The sequence below is a fragment of the Neolamprologus brichardi genome, chromosome 10 (assembly GCF_056152115.1).
Source record: "Neolamprologus brichardi isolate AB-2024 chromosome 10, ASM5615211v1, whole genome shotgun sequence".
In the NCBI taxonomy this organism is placed as follows: Eukaryota; Metazoa; Chordata; class Actinopteri; order Cichliformes; family Cichlidae; genus Neolamprologus; species Neolamprologus brichardi.
Genome location: NC_142113.1, coordinates 14862025 through 14884541, shown reverse-complemented (window position 1 = coordinate 14884541; position 22517 = coordinate 14862025). Strand labels below are relative to the sequence as shown.

General features: G+C 36.7%; 1 protein-coding gene across 2 annotated transcripts; it reads right to left on the bottom strand.

Annotated features, from left to right (window-relative positions):
- Positions 1–16564: 16564 nt before the first annotated feature.
- Positions 16565–21506, bottom strand: LOC148100880 (kinesin-like protein KIF1B). 2 transcript variants are annotated; one of them, XM_087847257.1, is made up of 4 exons: positions 20938–21506; positions 19357–19589; positions 18974–19130; positions 16565–18762 (listed from the first exon to the last, which is right to left on the bottom strand). In XM_087847257.1, the coding sequence occupies exons 2-4, from the start codon at positions 19446–19448 to the stop codon at positions 18529–18531; spliced, it is 483 nt and encodes a 160-aa protein (XP_087703383.1). In that variant the 5' UTR covers positions 19449–19589; positions 20938–21506; the 3' UTR covers positions 16565–18528. The 2 variants fall into 2 exon arrangements, with proteins under 2 accessions (XP_087703383.1, XP_087703384.1); XM_087847258.1 differs by lacking the exon at positions 20938–21506 and having other exon boundaries at positions 16565–18534; positions 18644–18762; positions 19357–20623.
- Positions 21507–22517: the final 1011 nt, after the last annotated feature.

Below are 22517 nucleotides of genomic sequence, written 5' to 3'. Positions count from 1 at the left end.
TGATAAAGTTTAACTTCATTTGTATTGAAAGACAGACTTTAAAGAAGATTCTTATTTGAAACTGGTGATAAAATCCAGGTCAGATACAGTTACATACAAGCATACAGTAAATACTACTGCTCAAAGGTCAGAGGTCAGTTAGAAAAGTCCCTGATTTCAATAGAAAATTGGCTTTAATGTAACATCACATGAAGTTTAGCAGTAATGTTTCACAGCTTTAATCAAATCATTCATCATAAATAAGTTGTGATGGAAAAATGTCTGCAAGTGTGCAGGAGCCCATTTTTAGAGACAATCACTCCTGTGTCATAATGTTCATTGAAGTTTATCAGGTCAGACGACCAACAGATGATAAGAAATATAATCTTACTAATTATTAGAGTTGAAAAGTACTTTGCTAAGCAAAATTCAATGAGGTTAGGCTGGAGCTTGAGACGTTAACATAACAGGTTCAGTTGGTGACGCATGAAAGAAAATAATTTTCTTCTACAAATCTATTGGAGAATTCTGATTGTAAGAAATGAAAAATATTCAAAGAGTGAAACTGTTAAAAAAAGTGAAGGTTTTGTGCAGCTGGGTGTTGCAGCCCCTTTAGAGGAAAATGGAAACTTGGTTTCATGAGGTTGAAAATAAACACTGGGATGATCCAGACACATTTATTGTTTCTTTAATCACCACAATAGTTTCAGTTTGTGCAAAAATCTCTTAAAAAGCTGTTTTGAGTGATAAGTTAGGCTTTAATGTGTTAAGCTTGCATTAGATAAGACAATGTACCACTGAACACAGGAGGGATTATTGCTGAAAATGGGTCTCTGAACACCTCTGTAGATATTCTATTAAAAATCATTCATGATTTGTGATCAGTGTTAATATTAAGCATTTATATGATTATTTTTGATAAATTGCTGTGATTCAAACTGAAACCAAATTTGAGTTTATTCTGAAATCAAGACATTTCTAATTCACCTCAGACTTTTGAGCTGTAGTCTACATTGTAATGATAGTGTATGGTTATTTATTAGAGCAGATGATATGAGACTATCAGGAGAGACTGTTAAAAAGTTATGAGCTGTCTTGATGCAGAGAAAGTGGAGTTTGTCATCCTGGAGCTGCTGCCAAGATTGAATGATGCTCTGCCTCTGTGGTCAAGTTCAGACATAGGCTTTAAGCAACCATGAGCCACTGATAAGCGTGATAGATAAATAAACATGTATAAAGTGGGCTTGTTAAACAGCTCTGATAGGAGAAAGTCAATGAGCACGCAATAAAGTGGACTTGTTAGGGACAGTTTACCATCAGCCTTGATAAAGTTTAACTTATTTTGTATTGAAAGACAGACTTTAAAGAAGATTCTTATTTGAAACTGGTGATAAAATCCAGGTCAGATACAGTTACATACAAGCATACAGTACACACTACTGCTCAAAGGTCAGAGGTCAGTTAGAAAAGTCCCTGATTTTAATAGAAAATTGGCTTTAATGTAACATCACATGAAGGTTATCAGTAATGTTTCACAGCTTTAATCAAATCCTTCATCATCCATAAGTTGTGATGGAAAAATGTCTGCAAGCGTGCAGGAGCCCATTTTTAGAGACAATCACTCCTGTGTCATAATGTTCATTGAAGTTTATCAGGTCAGACGACCAACAGATGATAAGAAATATAATCTTACTAATTATTAGAGTTGAAAAGTACTTTGCTAAGCAAAATTCAATGAGGTTAGGCTGGAGCTTGAGACGTTAACATGACAGGTTCAGTTGGTGACGCATGAAAGAAAATAATTTTCTTCTACAAATCTATTGGAGAATTCTGATTGTAAGAAATGAAAAATATTCAAAGAGTGAAACTGTTAAAAAAAAGTGAAGGTTTTGTGCAGCTGGGTGTTGCAGCCCCTTTAGAGGAAAATGTCAAGTTGGTTTCATGAGGTTAAAAACAAACACTGGGATGATCCAGACACATTTATTGTTTCTTTAATCACCACAATAGTTTCAGTTTGTGCAAAAATCTCTTAAAAAGCTGTTTTGAGTGATAAGTTAGGCTTTAATGTGTTAAGCTTGCATTAGATAAGACAATGTACCACTGAACACAGGAGGGATTATTGCTGAAAATGGGTCTCTGAACACCTCTGTAGATATTCTATTAAAAATCATTCATGATTTGTGATCAGTGTTAATATTAAGCATTTATATGATTATTTTTTAAAAATTGCTGTGATTCAATCTGAAACCAAATTTGAGTCTATTCTGAAAACAAGACATTTCTAATTCACCTCAGACTTTTGAGCTGTAGTCTACATTGTAATGATAGTGTACCGTTATTGATTAGAGCAGATGATATGAGACTATCAGGAGAGACTGTTAAAAAGTTATGAGCTGTCTTGATGCAGAGAAAGTGGAGTTTGTCATCCTGGAGCTGCTGCCAAGATTGAATGATGCTCTGCCTCTGTGGTCAAGTTCAGACATAGGCTTTAAGCAACCATGAGCCACTGATAAGCGTGATAGATAAATAAACATGTATAAAGTGGGCTTGTTAAACAGCTCTGATAGGAGAAAGTCAATGAGCACGCAATAAAGTGGACTTGTTAGGGACAGTTTACCATCAGCCTTGATAAAGTTTAACTTATTTTGTATTGAAAGACAGACTTTAAAGAAGATTCTTATTTGAAACTGGTGATAAAATCCAGGTCAGATACAGCTACATACAAGCATACAGTACACACTACTGCTCAAAGGTCAGAGGTCAGTTAGAAAAGTCCCTGATTTTAATAGAAAATTGGCTTTAATGTAACATCACATGAAGGTTATCAGTAATGTTTCACAGCTTTAATCAAATCCTTCATCATCCATAAGTTGTGATGGAAAAATGTCTGCAAGCGTGCAGGAGCCCATTTTTAGAGACAATCACTCCTGTGTCATAATGTTCATTGAAGTTTATCAGGTCAGACGACCAACAGATGATAAGAAATATAATCTTACTAATTATTAGAGTTGAAAAGTACTTTGCTAAGCAAAATTCAATGAGGTTAGGCTGGAGCTTGAGACGTTAACATGACAGGTTCAGTTGGTGACGCATGAAAGAAAATAATTTTCTTCTACAAATCTATTGGAGAATTCTGATTGTAAGAAATGAAAAATATTCAAAGAGTGAAACTGTTAAAAAAAAGTGAAGGTTTTGTGCAGCTGGGTGTTGCAGCCCCTTTAGAGGAAAATGTCAAGTTGGTTTCATGAGGTTAAAAACAAACACTGGGATGATCCAGACACATTTATTGTTTGTTTAATCACCACAATAGTTTCAGTTTGTGCAAAAATCTCTTAAAAAGCTGTTTTGAGTGATAAGTTAGGCTTTAATGTGTTAAGCTTGCATTAGATAAGACAATGTACCACTGAACACAGGAGGGATTATTGCTGAAAATGGGTCTCTGAACACCTCTGTAGATATTCTATTAAAAATCATTCATGATTTGTGATCAGTGTTAATATTAAGCATTTATATGATTATTTTTTAAAAATTGCTGTGATTCAATCTGAAACCAAATTTGACTCTATTCTGAAAACAAGACATTTCTAATTCACCTCAGACTTTTGAGCTGTAGTCTACATTGTAATGATAGTGTACCGTTATTGATTAGAGCAGATGATATGAGACTATCAGGAGAGACTGTTAAAAAGTTATGAGCTGTCTTGATGCAGAGAAAGTGGAGTTTGTCATCCTGGAGCTGCTGCCAAGATTGAATGATGCTCTGCCTCTGTGGTCAAGTTCAGACATAGGCTTTAAGCAACCATGAGCCACTGATAAGCGTGATAGATTAATAAGCATGTATAAAGTGGGCTTGTTAAACAGCTCTGATAGGAGAAAGTCAATGAGCACGCAATAAAGTGGACTTGTTAGGGACAGTTTACCATCAGCCTTGATAAAGTTTAACTTCATTTGTATTGAAAGACAGACTTTAAAGAAGATTCTTATTTGAAACTGGTGATAAAATCCAGGTCATATACAGTTACATACAAGCATACAGTACACACTACTGCTCAAAGGTCAGAGGTCAGTTAGAAAAGTCCCTGATTTTAATAGAAAATTGGCTTTAATGTAACATCACATGAAGTTTATCAATAATGTTTCACAGCTTTAATCAAATCCTTCATCATCCATAAGTTGTGATGGAAAAATATCTGCAAGCGTGCAGGAGCCAATTTTTAGAGACAATCACTCCTGTGTCATAATGTTCATTGAAGTTTATCAGGTCAGACGACCAACAGATGATAAGAAATATAATCTTACTAATTATTAGAGTTGAAAAGTACTTTGCTAAGCAAAATTCAATGAGGTTAGGCTGGAGCTTGAGACATTAACATAAAAGGTTCAGTTGGTGATGCCTGAAAGAAAATAAATTTCTTCTACAAATCTATTGGAGAATTCTGATTGTAAGAAATGAAAAATATTCAAAGAGTGAAACTGTTAAAAAAAAAGTGAAGGTTTTTTGCAGCTGGGTGTTGCAGCCCCTTTAGAGGAAAATGTCAACTTGGTTTCATGAGGTTAAAAACAAACACTGGGATGATCCAGACACATTTATTTTTTCTTTAATCACCACAATAGTTTCAGTTTGTGCAAAAATCTTTAAAAAGCTGTTTTGAGTGATAAGTTAGGCTTTAATGTGTTAAGCTTGCATTAGATAAGACAATGTACCACTGAACACAGGAGGGATTATTGCTGAAAATGGGTCTCTGAACACCTCTGTAGATATTCTATTAAAATCATTCATGATTTGTGATCAGTGTTAATATTAAGCATTTATATGATTATTTTTTAAAAATTGCTGTGATTCAATCTGAAACCTAATTTGAGTCTATTCTGAAAACAAGACATTTCTAAATCACCTCAGACTTTTGAGCTGTAGTCTACATTGTAATGATAGTGTATGGTTATTGATTAGGGCAGATGATATGAGACTATCCGGAGAGACTGTTAAAACGTTATGAGCTGTCTTGATGCAGAGAAAGTGGAGTTTGTCATCCTGGAGCTGCTGCCAAGATTGAATGATGCTCTGCCTCTGTGGTCAAGTTCAGACATAGGCTTTAAGCAACCATGAGCCACTGATAAGCGTGATAGATTAATAAGCATGTATAAAGTGGGCTTGTTAAACAGCTCTGATAGGAGAAAGTCAATGAGCACGCAATAAAGTGGACTTGTTAGGGACAGTTTACCATCAGCCTTGATAAAGTTTAACTTCATTTGTATTGAAAGACAAACTTTAAAGAAGATTCTTATTTGAAACTGGTGATAAAATCCAGGTCAGATACAGTTACATACAAGCATACAGTACACACTACTGCTCAAAGGTCAGAGGTCAGTTAGAAAAGTCCCCGATTTTAATAGAAACTTGGCTTTAATGTAACATCACATGAAGTTTATCAGTGATGTTTCACAGCTTTAATCAAATCCTTCATCATCCATAAGTTGTGATGGAAAAATGTCTGCAAGCGTGCAGGAGCCCATTTTTAGAGACAATCACTCCTGTGTCATAATGTTCATTGAAGTTTATCAGGTCAGACGACCAACAGATGATAAGAAATATAATCTTACTAATTATTAGAGTTGAAAAGTACTTTGCTAAGCAAAATTCAATGAGGTTAGGCTGGAGCTTGAGACGTTAACATAACAGGTTCAGTTGGTGATGCATGAAAGAAAATAATTTTCTTCTACAAATCTATTGGAGAATTCTGATTGTAAGAAATGAAAAACATTCAAAGAGTGAAACTTTTTAAAAAAGTGAAGGTTTTGTGCAGCTGGGTGTTGCAGCCCCTTTAGAGGAAAATGGAAACTTGGTTTCATGAGGTTAAAAACAAACACTGGGATGATCCAGACACATTTATTGTTTCTTTAATCACCACAATAGTTTCAGTTTGTGCAAAAATCTCTTAAAAAGCTGTTTTGAGTGATAAGTTAGGCTTTAATGTGTTAAGCTTGCATTAGATAAGACAATGTACCACTGAACACAGGAGGGATTATTGCTGAAAATGGGTCTCTGAACACCTCTGTAGATATTCTATCAAAAATCATTCATGATTTGTCATCAGTGTTAATATTAAGCATTTATATGATTATTTTCATAAATTGCTGTGATTCAATCTGAAACCTAATTTGAGTCTATTCTGAAAACAAGACATTTCTAATTCACCTCAGACTTTTGAGCTGTAGTCTACATTGTAATGATAGTGTATCGTTATTGATTAGAGCAGATGATATGAGACTATCAGGAGAGACTGTTAAAAAGTTATGAGCTGTCTTGATGCAGAGAAAGTGGAGTTTGTCATCCTGGAGCTGCTGCCAAGATTGAATGATGCTCTGCCTCTGTGGTCAAGTTCAGACATAGGCTTTAAGCAACCATGAGCCACTGATAAGCGTGATAGATTAATAAGCATGTATAAAGTGGGCTTGTTAAACAGCTCTGATAGGAGAAAGTCAATGAGCACGCAATAAAGTGGACTTGTTAGGGACAGTTTACCATCAGCCTTGATAAAGTTTAACTTCATTTGTATTGAAAGACAGACTTTAAAGAAGATTCTTATTTGAAACTGGTGATAAAATCCTGGTCAGATACAGTTACATACAAGCATACAGTACACACTACTGCTCAAAGGTCAGAGGTCAGTTAGAAAAGTCCCTGATTTTAATAGAAAATTGGCTTTAATGTAACATCACATGCAGTTTATCAGTAATGTTTCACAGCTATTTATCAAATCCTTCATCATCCAGAAGTTGTGATGGAAAAATGTCTGCAAGCGTGCAGGAGCCCATTTTTAGAGACAATCACTCCTGTGTCATAATGTTCATTGAAGTTTATCAGGTCAGACGACCAACAGATGATAAGAAATATAATCTTACTAATTATTAGAGTTGAAAAGTACTTTGCTAAGCAAAATTCAATGAGGTTAGGCTGGAGCTTGAGACGTTAACATGACAGGTTCAGTTGGTGATGCCTGAAAGAAAATAATTTTCTTCTACAAATCTATTGGAGAATTCTGATTGTAAGAAATGAAAAATATTCAAAGAGTGAAACTTTTTAAAAAAGTGAAGGTTTTGTGCAGCTGGGTGTTGCAGCCCCTTTAGAGGAAAATGGAAACTTGGTTTCATGAGGTTAAAAACAAACACTGGGATGATCCAGACACATTTATTGTTTCTTTAATCACCACAATAGTTTCAGTTTGTGCAAAAATCTGTTAAAAAGCTGTTTTGAGTGATAAGTTAGGCTTGAATGTGTTAAGCTTGCATTAGATAAGACAATGTACCACTGAACACAGGAGGGATTATTGCTGAAAATGGGTCTCTGAACACCTCTGTAGATATTCTATTAAAAATCATTCATGATTTGTCATCAGTGTTAATATTAAGCATTTATATGATTATTTTGATAAATTGCTGTGATTCAATCTGAAACCTAATTTGAGTGTATTCAGAAAACAAGACATTTCTAATTCACCTCAGACTTTTGAGCTGTAGTCTACATTGTAATGATAGTGTACCGTTATTGATTATAGCAGCTGATATGAGACTATCAGGAGAGACTGTTAAAAAGTTATGAGCTGTCTTGATGCAGAGAAAGTGGAGTTTGTCATCCTGGAGCTGCTGCCAAGATTGAATGATGCTCTGCCTCTGTGGTCAAGTTCAGACATAGGCTTTAAGCAACCATGAGCCACTGATAAGCGTGATAGATTAATAAGCATGTATAAAGTGGGCTTGTTAAACAGCTCTGATAGGAGAAAGTCAATGAGCACGCAATAAAGTGGACTTGTTAGGGCCAGATTACCATCAGCCTTGATAAAGTTTAACTTCATTTGTATTGAAAGACAGACTTTAAAGAAGATTCTTATTTGAAACTGGTGATAAAATCCTGGTCAGATACAGTTACATACAAGCATACAGTACACACTACTGCTCAAAGGTCAGAGGTCAGTTAGAAAAGTCCCTGATTTCAATAGAAAATTGGCTTTAATGTAACATCACATGAAGTTTAGCAGTAATGTTTCACAGCTTTAATCAAATCCTTCATCATCCATAACTTGTGATGGAAAAATGTCTGCAAGCGTGCAGGAGCCCATTTTTAGAGACAATCACTCCTGTGTCATAATGTTCATTGAAGTTTATCAGGTCAGACGACCAACAGATGATAAGAAATATAATCTTACTAATTATTAGAGTTGAAAAGTACTTTGCTAAGCAAAATTCAATGAGGTTAGGCTGGAGCTTGAGACGTTAACATAACAGGTTCAGTTGGTGACGCATGAAAGAAAATAATTTTCTTCTACAAATCTATTGGAGAATTCTGATTGTAAGAAATTAAAAATATTCAAAGAGTGAAACTGTTAAAAAAAGTGAAGGTTTTGTGCAGCTGGGTGTTGCAGCCCCTTTAGAGGAAAATGTAAACTTGGTTTCATGAGGTTGAAAATAAACACTGGGATGATCCAGACACATTTATTGTTTGTTTAATCACCACAATAGTTTCAGTTTGTGCAAAAATCTCTTAAAAAGCTGTTTTGAGTGATAAGTTAGGCTTTAATGTGTTAAGCTTGCATTAGATAAGACAATGTACCACTGAACACAGGAGGGATTATTGCTGAAAATGGGTCTCTGAACACCTCTGTAGATATTCTATCAAAAATCATTCATGAATTGTGATCAGTGTTAATATTAAGCATTTATATGATTATTTTCATAAATTGCTGTGATTCAATCTGAAACCTAATTTGAGTCTATTCTGAAAACAAGACATTTCTAATTCACCTCAGACTTTTGAGCTGTAGTCTACATTGTAATGATAGTGTACCGTTATTGATTAGAGCAGATGATATGAGACTATCAGGAGAGACTGTTAAAAAGTTATGAGCTGTCTTGATGCAGAGAAAGTGGAGTTTGTCATCCTGGAGCTGCTGCCAAGATTGAATGATGCTCTGCCTCTGTGGTCAAGTTCAGACATAGGCTTTAAGCAACCATGAGCTACTGATAAGCGTGATAGATTAATAAGCATGTATAAAGTGGGCTTGTTAAACAGCTCTGATAGGAGAAAGTTAATGAGCACGCAATAAAGTGGACTTGTTAGGGACAGTTTACCATCAGCCTTGATAAAGTTTAACTTATTTTGTAATGAAAGACAGACTTTAAAGAAGATTCTTGTTTGAAACTGGTGATAAAATCCAGGTCAGATACAGTTACATACAAGCATACAGTACACACTACTGCTCAAAGGTCAGAGGTCAGTTAGAAAAGTCCCAGATTTTAATAGAAAATTGGCTTTAATGTAACATCACATGCAGTTTATCAGTAATGTTTCACAGCTTTAATCAAATCCTTCATCATCCATAAGTTGTGATGGAAAAATGTCTGCAAGCGTGCAGGAGCCCATTTTTAGAGACAATCACTCCTGTGTCATAATGTTCATTGAAGTTTATCAGGTCAGACGACCAACAGATGATAAGAAATATAATCTTACTAATTATTAGAGTTGAAAAGTACTTTGCTAAGCAAAATTCAATGAGGTTAGGCTGGAGCTTGAGACGTTAACATAACAGGTTCAGTTGGTGATGCCTGAAAGAAAATAATTTTCTTCTATAAATCTATTGGAGAATTCTGATTGTAAGAAATGAAAAATATTCAAAGAGTTAAACTGTTAAAAAAAGTGAAGGTTTTGTGCAGCTGGGTGTTGCAGCCCCTTTAGAAGAAAATGTAAACTTGGTTTCATGAGGTTGAAAACAAACACTGGGATGATCCAGACACATTTATTGTTTGTTTAATCACCACAATAGTTTCAGTTTGTGCAAAAATCTCTTAAAAAGCTGTTTTGAGTGATAAGTTAGGCTTTAATGTGTTAAGCTTGCATTAGATAAGACAATGTACCACTGAACACAGGAGGGATTATTGCTGAAAATGGGTCTCTGAACACCTCTGTAGATATTCTATCAAAAATCATTCATGAATTGTGATCAGTGTTAATATTAAGCATTTATATGATTATTTTCATAAATTGCTGTGATTCAATCTGAAACCTAATTTGAGTCTATTCTGAAAACAAGACATTTCTAATTCACCTCAGACTTTTGAGCTGTAGTCTACATTGTAATGATAGTGTACCGTTATTGATTAGAGCAGATGATATGAGACTATCAGGAGAGACTGTTAAAAAGTTATGAGCTGTCTTGATGCAGAGAAAGTGGAGTTTGTCATCCTGGAGCTGCTGCCAAGATTGAATGATGCTCTGCCTCTGTGGTCAAGTTCAGACATAGGCTTTAAGCAACCATGAGCTACTGATAAGCGTGATAGATTAATAAGCATGTATAAAGTGGGCTTGTTAAACAGCTCTGATAGGAGAAAGTTAATGAGCACGCAATAAAGTGGACTTGTTAGGGACAGTTTACCATCAGCCTTGATAAAGTTTAACTTATTTTGTAATGAAAGACAGACTTTAAAGAAGATTCTTGTTTGAAACTGGTGATAAAATCCAGGTCAGATACAGTTACATACAAGCATACAGTACACACTACTGCTCAAAGGTCAGAGGTGAGTTAGAAAAGTCCCCGATTTTAATAGAAAATTGGCTTTAATGTAACATCACATGCAGTTTATCAGTAATGTTTCACAGATTTTTATCAAATCCTTCATCATCCATAAGTTGTGATGGAAAAATGTCTGCAAGCGTGCAGGAGCCCATTTTTAAAGACAATCACTCCTGTGTCATAATGTTCATTGAAGTTTATCAGGTCAGACGACCAACAGATGATAAGAAATATAATCTTACTAATTATTAGAGTTGAAAAGTACTTTGCTAAGCAAAATTCAATGAGGGTAGGCTGGAGCTTGAGACGTTAACATAACAGGTTCAGTTGGTGACGCATGAAAGAAAATAATTTTCTTCTACAAATCTATTGGAGAATTCTGATTGTAAGAAATGAAAAATATTCAAAGAGTGAAACTGTTAAAAAAAAGTGAAGGTTTTGTGCAGCTGGGTGTTGCAGCCCCTTTAGAGGAAAATGTCAACTTGGTTTCATGAGGTTAAAAACAAACACTGGGATGATCCAGACACATTTATTGTTTCTTTAATCACCACAATAGTTTCAGTTTGTGCAAAAATCTCTTAAAAAGCTGTTTTGAGTGATAAGTTAGGCTTTAATGTGTTAAGCTTGCATTAGATAAGACAATGTACCACTGAACACAGGAGGGATTATTGCTGAAAATGGGTCTCTGAACACCTCTGTAGATATTCTATTAAAAATCATTCATGATTTGTGATCAGTGTTAATATTAAGCATTTATATGATTATTTTGATAAATTGCTGTGATTCAAACTGAAACGAAATTTGAGTTTATTCTGAAAATAAGACATTTCTAATTCACCTCAGACTTTTGAGCTGTAGTCTACATTGTAATGATAGTGTACCGTTATTGATTAGAGCAGATGATATGAGACTATCAGGAGAGACTGTTAAAAAGTTATGAGCTGTCTTGATGCAGAGAAAGTGGAGTTTGTCATCCTGGAGCTGCTGCCAAGATTGAATGATGCTCTGCCTCTGTGGTCAAGTTCAGACATAGGCTTTAAGCAACCATGAGCCACTGATAAGCGTGATAGATAAATAAGCATGTATAAAGTGGGCTTGTTAAACAGCTCTGATAGGAAAAATTCAATGAGCATGCAATAAAGTGGACTTGTTAGGGACAGTTTACCATCAGCCTTGATAAAGTTTAACTTAATTTGTATTGAAAGACAGACTTTAAAGAAGATTCTTATTTGAAACTCGTGATAAAATCCAGGTCAGATACAGTTACATACAAGCATACAGTACACACTACTGCTCAAAGGTCAGAGGTCAGTTAGAAAAGTCCCTGATTTCAATAGAAAATTGGCTTTAATGTAACATCACATGAAGTTTAGCAGTAATGTTTCACAGCTTTAATCAAATCCTTCATCATCCATAAGTTGTGATGGAAAAATGTCTGCAAGCGTGCAGGAGCCCATTTTTAGAGACAATCACTCCTGTGTCATAATGTTCATTGAAGTTTATCAGGTCAGACGACCAACAGATGATAAGAAATATAATCTTACTAATTATTAGAGTTGAAAAGTACTTTGCTAAGCAAAATTCAATGAGGTTAGGCTGGAGCTTGAGACGTTAACATGACAGGTTCAGTTGGTGACGCATGAAAGAAAATAATTTTCTTCTACAAATCTATTGGAGAATTCTGATTGTAAGAAATGAAAAATATTCAAAGAGTGAAACTGTTAAAAAAAAGTGAAGGTTTTGTGCAGCTGGGTGTTGCAGCCCCTTTAGAGGAAAATGTCAACTTGGTTTCACGAGGTTAAAAACAAACACTGGGATGATCCAGACACATTTATTGTTTCTTTAATCACCACAATAGTTTCAGTTTGTGCAAAAATCTCTTAAAAAGCTGTTTTGAGTGATAAGTTAGGCTTTAATGTGTTAAGCTTGCATTAGATAAGACAATGTACCACTGAACACAGGAGGGATTATTGCTGAAAATGGGTCTCTGAACACCTCTGTAGATATTCTATCAAAAATCATTCATGAATTGTGATCAGTGTTAATATTAAGCATTTATATGATTATTTTCATAAATTGCTGTGATTCAATCTGAAACCTAATTTGAGTCTATTCTGAAAATAAGACATTTCAAATTCACCTCAGACTTTTGAGCTGTAGTCTACATTGTAATGATAGTGTACCGTTATTGATTAGAGCAGATGATATGAGACTATCAGGAGAGACTGTTAAAAAGTTATGAGCTGTCTTGATGCAGAGAAAGTGGAGTTTGTCATCCTGGAGCTGCTGCCAAGATTGAATGATGCTCTGCCTCTGTGGTCAAGTTCAGACATAGGCTTTAAGCAACCATGAGCCACTGATAAGCGTGATAGATTAATAAGCATGTATAAAGTGGGCTTGTTAAACAGCTCTGATAGGAGAAAGTCAATGAGCACGCAATAAAGTGGACTTGTTAGGGACAGTTTACCATCAGCCTTGATAAAGTTTAACTTCATTTGTATTGAAAGACAGACTTTAAAGAAGATTCTTATTTGAAACTGGTGATAAAATCCAGGTCAGATACAGTTACATACAAGCATACAGTACACACTACTGCTCAAAGGTCAGAGGTGAGTTAGAAAAGTCCCCGATTTTAATAGAAAATTGGCTTTAATGTAACATCACATGAAGTTTATCAGTAATGTTTCACAGCTTTAATCAAATCCTTCATCATAAATAAGTTATGATGGAAAAATGTCTGCAAGCGTGCAGGAGCCCATTTTTAGAGACAATCACTCCTGTGACATAATGTTCATTGAAGTTTATCAGGTCAGACGACCAACAGATGATAAGAAATATAATCTTACTAATTATTAGAGTTGAAAAGTACTTTGCTAAGCAAAATTCAATGAGGTTAGGCTGGAGCTTGAGACTTTAACATAACAGGTTCAGTTGGTGATGCCTGAAAGAAAATAATTTTCTTCTACAAATCTATTGGAGAATTCTGATTGTAAGAAATGAAAAATATTCAAAGAGTGAAACTGTTAAAAAAAGTGAAGGTTTTGTGCAGCTGGGTGTTGCAGCCCCTTTAGAGGAAAATGTCAACTTGGTTTCACGAGGTTAAAAACAAACACTGGGATGATCCAGACACATTTATTGTTTCTTTAATCACCACAATAGTTTCAGTTTGTGCAAAAATCTCTTAAAAAGCTGTTTTGAGTGATAAGTTAGGCTTGAATGTGTTAAGCTTGCATTAGATAAGACAATGTACCACTGAACACAGGAGGGATTATTGCTGAAAATGGGTCTCTGAACACCTCTGTATATATTCTATTAAAAATCATTCATGATTTGTGATCAGTGTTAATATTAAGCATTTATATGATTATTTTGATAAATTGCTGTGATTCAAACTGAAACGAAATTTGAGTTTATTCTGAAAATAAGACATTTCTAATTCACCTCAGACTTTTGAGCTGTAGTCTACATTGTAATGATAGTGTACCGTTATTGATTAGAGCAGATGATATGAGACTATCAGGAGAGACTGTTAAAAAGTTATGAGCTGTCTTGATGCAGAGAAAGTGGAGTTTGTCATCCTGGAGCTGCTGCCAAGATTGAATGATGCTCTGCCTCTGTGGTCAAGTTCAGACATAGGCTTTAAGCAACCATGAGCCACTGATAAGCGTGATAGATTAATAAGCATGTATAAAGTGGGCTTGTTAAACAGCTCTGATAGGAAAAAGTCAATGAGCATGCAATAAAGTGGACTTGTTAGGGACAGTTTACCATCAGCCTTGATAAAGTTTAACTTATTTTGTATTGAAAGACAGACTTTAAAGAAGATTCTTATTTGAAACTGGTGATAAAATCCAGGTCAGATACAGCTACATACAAGCATACAGTACACACTACTGCTCAAAGGTCAGAGGTCAGTTAGAAAAGTTAGAATTCTGGAGAATTCTGATTGTAAGAAATGAAAAATATTGAAAAATATTCAAAGACTGAAAGAGTTGCACACAGTAGAAATTTTGTATTCATCGTTTATCTTGGTTTTCTTCTGATTTTAGTATCTATTTGTGAGTGTAGTTTTTATTTGCATGATTTTATTCTGTTTGTATCGCATGTTTTTATTGTGTCATTTTATGTTGTTTTAATCCACTGTGGATTAGCTGGGCATGGGAAAAATTAGCTGATAGTGATCACATGTTGAGGCATGGGTGTGTCCAGAGGTGTCCTTTCAGCTGTTTTAAAGTCGTATTAAAAGGAAGCAAGCTGAGCACTGGAAGGAGAGAGGCCCTTGATTGGAAGAGGAACGCATGAAGGCCAGGTGGAAAAGAGGGAGCCGCTGCATGATCGTGGGGGGTGCGACGCCGTGTCTGGAGACCGGTCAGCGTGATGTGGTGACCCAGTCCCGACAGCAGGAACGGCGACAGTAGGAGACAACGTGTGTGATTGACATCAGGGCAGATGTATACCACTGCCTGCATTTGTCAGTAGCGTCTCACTGTTGTTCACTGGGTGCAGCCGTGTTGGGAGAGGGTCGCCATGGCTATAAGCCAGGGCAGCTTCCGGGATGATGGTTCTGGCTCCTATTTGTTTTTACTTACAGGTGATGACGTGAGGGGAGCCGCGGTGGTATCGAGCGACGGACTCCAATGCAGAATGCGAACTGGGCTGGGATGTGATGGGCCCAGTGGACGGATGAGACTGGGACAGGAGGCTCCTCATCTGCCTGACACGAGGCTGGCGTGGACCCCGCTCAGCAAGAGGAATTTCTGTCCAGCTCAAGAATACACAAGGAATATTCGTCCTGGGTTGTGGGACTGGGTGAGATTTCTGTGCATGAAGAGAATTGTATTTTGACCAGTTTTAGAATAATCTTATCCAGTCTCAGTGGGAATTTTAGCATATCGAGAAAATTTCATTGTATACTTTATTTCTTAGTATCTGGTTTGTTTTATTCCTGCTGTCCACCTCGTGGAATAAACATGAATGAATGAAACAATACTTTCCTGTCAAAAACAATATTTTAGTCAAGGCTAGCGGAAAGTTTCATATATATCATGAACATCTTTCCTCTTTGTCTCCCTATAGTTTAGTTTCATTTTCTTACCCCAACCGGTGGAGGCAGATGGCCCCTCCCTGATTCTGGTTCTGCCGAAAATGGAGTTTTTCCTTCCCACTGTTGCCAAGTTCTTGCTCATAGGGGGTCATTTGATTGTTGGGGCTTTCTCTGTATTATTGCACAACCTTTATCTTATCATATATTTCAAGTATATATGTTGTGAATTGGCTTGATTTAAATCAAAATGAACTCATTCAATTAAAACCAAATATAACTTGTAATCGAATCTATTCAAATGTAAAGTCATCTCACTCAATTTGGACTAGCACTGAAAAATACACTGACATCCTCTGTTTCCCAATTAGCAGATCAGAGGTTGATGTTTTATTCATGACTCAATACTTGAATGGTTTTATCCTGTTTATAAATAAATATTTAAAAAGGACATTGCTTCATTGTCTGATTCATTCTTTGTCTGTTTCAGTCCTTAATACACACACGTATACAATAATTCTAGTTGCCACAGTCTCCGGAGATCCTATGCTCCGTTTTCTCATACTTTTCTTCACTGTTTACCTCATTTTGTCCAATAAAATGTACATTTTTGTAAACAATGACTTGTTTTGGCCTATTAAAAAAACTGTCTCCATATGAGGACGTTTATCATATAACTAACTTTTAGGTCTGTGGGATGGAAGGATGGGAACTTTAAATGTTGTGCCTCCATAATTATTCTAGAGTCTTTACAGTGTTCAGCCCCTGCTGTGATTTGGTGCTACATACATAAACTTGAAATGAATGAATCCACCTGTTCACAGGAGATCACAGGAAGATGACACCAAACATCAGAAGATCTTATTGTGCGCCACAGTAAAAGGGTGGTTTCTTGGGACTAAAGCACATAATAAACTACAGCAGAAGCTCACATAAAGCAGGAAATAAGCAGGCAGCACTTGATCTGCTAATGCACGTTTCCCACTTTTATTGTTGCCTCATTCACTAACAGTTCAATGGTGCAAGATTACCATACACAGAATTAGGATATCTGCATGACACATCTATGCTGTACAGCGAATGGATTATAATTATTACAAATACAGTAAACATATTTACATTTTAGTTCAAGCTCCATACAACATAGATATTTACAAAGTATGAAAATAAAACCGGTCTGACAAATAATAAACAGCGTTAATGACGGGGTTTTTTTTCTTTTCTTTTGGTGAACAAATCTGAAAGGGGGCTTGGTTAACTGATATTAATTGTCAGAGGGGGAAGGTGGAAAATATCATGGCTAGTTTTGTTTGAAAGGCATCAACAGAAAAACACACACAGAAAAAAGTGATGAGGTAAAGAAAGACACAATAAGTCTGCTGTCGTTTTAGATCTCACCAGCTACTTTGTATAGTCCTAGACCTCTGATATTAGAAAAAATAAAAATGAGTTAAAATACACCTTTATTTTGATAGAGTTCAGATGGATGTCTAGCATGACTAATGAGTAGATCTCCTCCAAAAAAACAACAGACTTCTAATTCACTTAAACCGCTTTCTAATAAAGAGGAAGCACTAATGTAACTCACCTCCTCAGTCGAGGTGCAGGGGGTTACATTTTAGGTCTCCTCTGTCTTACATTCAAACCCTCTCTTAGTTCACACTAAAATAGCAAATATTTTCATGGGGTAGTATCAGAAATAAGACCTTTGAATATGTAGTCCCTTTAACTTCTTTCCTTCTATTAAACCATTCATTCATTCTTTTTCCTTACGTCCTTCTAACCTTTTCACTGTGTTTTCTTTGCGTCTTTACAACAAGAGTGTAAAGTTAATAGCAGTAAATGTCAAGGCTTTCTGATTCTCAGTGAGATAGAGCGAGCTAGAGGAGCAGAGAGGGATGTGTTAAACGAGGGTTAACTACCACACTCATCCCAGAACAGACTGCATGTACAAATCAAGTTCTCTCCTTAGTTCGTTTTCATCCTCCTAGTCCTCCTCCTCATCTCCTTGTAACCCTGTTAGTGAGTCAGTATTTTACTGACTCACTAACTGACACTGGCACTATCGGGGGTTTGGAGGCGGCGTATGTACACAGATTGAGGAGGATCTAAGTATGACGTGGATGACAGAGGAAATTGGGCGTGGCCCTCCTGTCAAAGTTCATTCCCACTTTGAGTTTTTGTTTCAGAGACGGTTCAGCCTGATGCAAATTCACTGCGAGAAGAAAAATACCCTATAAATCTATTAGCAGCTATAGTTTAGGTAGCAGAGCGTAAACTAACACGTCACTTTGAGATATCTGTAGATTTTTCCTTCATGGTTTCAAATGTAAGCTGGTTGATTTGGTTCATTTTTGTTTTTCGTTTGAAACTGAGCAAACCTGGTCTTCTCCTGAGGACTGCTGCAGGTATCATTCAAGCATGTTAATTTAATAAAAAACCAACAGCAAAAACCCCCAAAATAAAATGAAACTCATTTCAGGAGACAAATAAAACTGATAGAGACATTTTTTTGTACAGATAATTGGCAAACCGAAAGTTTCTAAACAGTCGTGCACACACAAGTAGACTACTACAACATGCTACTTAGTTAGGGGAGTTTGGGAATGACAACCAAGCGGAACAAAATTAGACCCAAACATTGTCATCGAAACAAAAACACAAAAAGCTGAGGGGAGGGAATAGAGAGGAGGAAAGCTAAGTTGGCAGCGGGGTTGCTGGAGGGAAGCGGGGAGGCAAAAGTTCTGTGGAACTTAAACGTTTGAGTTGCATGAAAAGAGACTTAAGCCACAAGTCTACTTACAAGAGAAAACCATCAAGAATCACAATGATTAATACGTTTTAACACTTGGTATTTTCGGTATTTTCAAAGGCTTTTCATAAAGGATGGAAGCGGTGGTTTTCCCGCGTACCGCTCCGCCCGCTCAGTTCTTCCTCGCCAACTTAGATCTGTGGGGAGAGTTTTACGTTGTGAGGAGAAGGGAATGTTTTTGAAGGGTGCAGAAGCTGTACGTTTGACTGTGGTGTGAGAGGTGCGTGTGTGTCTGTGTGTGTGTACCTTATTGTTCCTGCTAGCAGAGGATTAAAGGCGTACAGCCAGTCGTTCATGTCATTCTCGTTGTTGGCCTGCAGGAGGATGCCTCCATGTTTTGCGCAGACTGCAAATGTGTTGGGCGTCTGAAAAGAAAACATCACATTATATTTATGTTCATTCAAATGATAAATCCCAGTCCATTTGCCATTTCATCAATCAATGTGTCCAAAACTGGCCAACGTGCACCAAAACATTTTGAATGAATTCTCATTAAAGACAAGCGTGTTACATCCAGCCTTTCTCTATCCTGCCTCAAACCATAAGCATGGCCTGCTGGTCTTCGCTGTATTCCACCTGTGCTGTGGAGAGGTTGAGGACGCCTCGCTCCACGGGGTCCTGGTTGCTGTTGTAGATGAAGACGTAGGGCCGGCGAACAACCACAAAATGCTTCACCCATGAGTTAGAGCGAGGCTCCATAAAGCTTAGAAAACCCTTCTTGGACACAACAGATCTGAAAAGAAGTGATTTTATTCATTTATTTATTTTTTAAGAGAGCGCTTGTTTTTCTGAGGAAGAAGCAGAGTTGGTTTGTTTCCAGCTGAAATCATCCAGGCTCAGGAATTTGAATCAATCCACATCATTTCTGCTTGAACTAGAGAACATGAGTGTCGACTTACATTTGGTCTGTGAGACACATGTCTTAGTGACAGTATTTAGGTTAATATGGCATTACTCACCCTGGTCGCATTTCTTCATTATCAGGCACCAAGTTGAGGAACTCGTTCTTTGCAGCCCACGCAAGGTAGGAGGTCTCCAGAGTGGGAACCATCTGGAAGTTTTCATAGTCTGAGCAGGAGGGACTGGAGGCTGGAGGCTCCCTATTCTGGTATTCTAAACAGTACTTAGCCGAAACCCAAAGACTGCTTGGTTGAGTTAACTTCCTGAACTATCTACAACATATGGTGGAAACCTGAAATTAAGACAGAGCAGACTAGAGGTAAGACATGACCATTACTGAATATTAAAAATAATAAGATTTAGTGATAATTTTCATACACTATTTATTTACCACATCAATAAACAGCATGGCAGGGCAAAATATGTTTTCTAACATGGCAACCTTTTAAAAGTGAAAGGAGACAGAAAGACAGGTGAGAACGAATAAAACTTAACTGACTTTTTGATGGCATTTTACACAAAGTACTAGTACAGTATCTAGAAAATGTGGGAAAATACTGGCATCATGTACAGTACTTTCTTCTGAAGAAATTATGTTGGGACCCTGAAAAAAACTAATATGTACAATAATGGATTTCTATACATTTGACATCAGATGAAAACTTTGGTTGTAAGATTTGGATAATTATTTGTTAAAAGCTAGAAAATTTAAATGAGAATAAGAAAGAAAAGTATTTCTTTGTGCCCCCCTTTCCCTTTAATGCTCTACCTGGCCCCATGGCAAAACTTTGCTAGACCCGCCCCTGCACAGTTACCAGCTGTCAGCTACATAGAAAAGGATCCTGGTGTAAGTTGTCTCTCAGAAACAGTTCATAGCTTTCCTTCAACCCATTCATGTCACCTAAAAGGTAAACCTGTTTCTCCATCACCTGTTCAGCTCTGATGATTCAGTAAGGACATCTCCTGGTTTCTTCTTCATGTTTCCCTCTCACCAGATAACCAAACCGATATCATGACCAGCAGCTTTTACGGCTCCAACAAACATCAGCTGATACTAGAAAGTAATATTAAATAAATTCTAACAACAGCTTATCAAGTTTAAAGGCGCTGCTGCTGTTTAACCCGACCTCCACTAGTTTCCTCTTTCTGGCGCAAAGCGGGAGATAAACAAGCAAGAGAGACAGGAGAGAGGCGGCAGAAACGCCGATCAGCTGATCGTTGATCAGTTTCACGATTGAAGTAGCAGCAGGAGAGGGAGGGGGGAGAATGAGAGAAGAAGCTGACAGCGTAAAGACACAGAATAACTCCAGCTTTTTGTCTTTTTTTTATTGTAGCTGAAGTACAGGACAAATCCCATTTATTTTCAGCTCAATGCGAAATGCTTAATATTAACTCTGAATACCAGAGGATTACGTTTTTTACAGGATGGTAGGCAACTCTACTAACTCACCATATGAATAAAATAAAGTTCACCAGTAACATCATAGCACCCACCCAACTGTATAGAAACTCTGTCATGCTAGCTAGTACACAGTACAAGTTATTGTAACTGACTGTAAAAAGTTAGCACAACGAAAATAAACTACACCAAAACTTGGTTTATATCTGACCCAGATAGACTGCAGGTCATAACTTCTTACCTGAAGCTCATTTCACCTGACAGTCGGACTGGCAGCCGCCTTGGGTCTCTCCACCTCCGCCTCCCCTTTCCCCCATCCACCTGCTGACCTCCACCACTTGCTAATTTTACTGAATCTGTGAAAGCTCCACCATAGCCACTACCAAACAATTGAGTTATTTTTACACGTCTGCCAGCATCTGTCCAATCCCCACCTTTCACTGTCTACACGGTTACGAAAAAAAGACAACAACAACAAAACATCGGCCTATTTAAAACAAAAAATTACCATCGGGCCACCGGCCAAATGCCCGGTATGCCCGATGGCCAGTCCAGCTATGCTGATGGGGACTGTGACGGTTTGCAGTTAAATTCCTGCTCTTACAGGATCAGTGAGTGTCTGTTTAAAGATTATTAACATACTTTTACATCACTATGGAACACCAGCATTTCTGCACAGGAGAGAACCACCTGCCTTAATCTACCATGATGCTCTGTGCTATGTTGTCATGGCAATATGAAGTCAAATAAATACAAATGTAGAAAAATGCACATTTAAAGGAGGACAAGAAGACAGGCAACTGGAAGAGCTTTTGAAGCAGGAAAACTTTTCTGGATTTCTCTTAATTTAACTGGAAATTTTGCTAATACAAGTCAAGGAGGAAACAAGGAGGCAGGTTGGATTATATTTGAGGACAGGACGCATGAAGGAGAAGCATGAGGAGAAAACAGCAGAGCGATGGTGGATCAAGTCGAAGAAGCAAGCATCAAAACTGTGAGTAAACATAACACACAAAGAGTTAAAAATTACTGTGCTGATTAAGGAAACATTAAATTTGGTTAGTTTGGGGTCTCAAGCTTCAGGTTTGTGGCTTCAGTTACTCTCAAAATTGAGGAAAGACAAAAAATGTTTCTTTTGAAAGGCTGTTGGAGGATTCTTACTGTAAGAAATATATGGATGTGCATCTGCTTTTATTTAAAAAAAAACAGTTGAATTTTATTTAGTCACATTGGAAAGTGAAAACTGGAGGATCAGGACAATAATGTGGCCAAATTTACTGTTTCCTTAATCAGATCAATAATTTTGCTCTGAATTAGAAATGTTGAAATGGGTTATTTTCTTTCTTCTCTACTGATTACTGTGTTACATGGTTAGTTACTTGTCAGTCTACATGGTTAATGATACTTTTAAAAAATGCAGTTTATTCGGAATTTTGTAGAAAAAGGCTCTGCACCTGTGAAAAACAAATCCAAACCCCCAAAATCACTGTAGATCAGAGTAGCTAAGCTCTGGTTAACTGCAATTATATTACAGGAGATTAAAAATATTAGGATGATTGAAAGAAACAAAGATTGCTTTAAGGTCTGAAGATTTGACTTTCCTATTGAAAGAGATGAAAACTAATCCATGTGTGACACTGAGAAAAAACTGAAAGCTAAAAAGATCTGGAGGTCCAAATGTTGTTATAAAAATGTGCAAACTTGATTTAATGACATTAGAAAGAAAAAATGGAATGTTTATAAAGGTAATATATAAAAATGATTTTTATATTACTTGAAAAAATGATGTTGGTTAGTACAGCTGTATTTGGAAAAACTGCT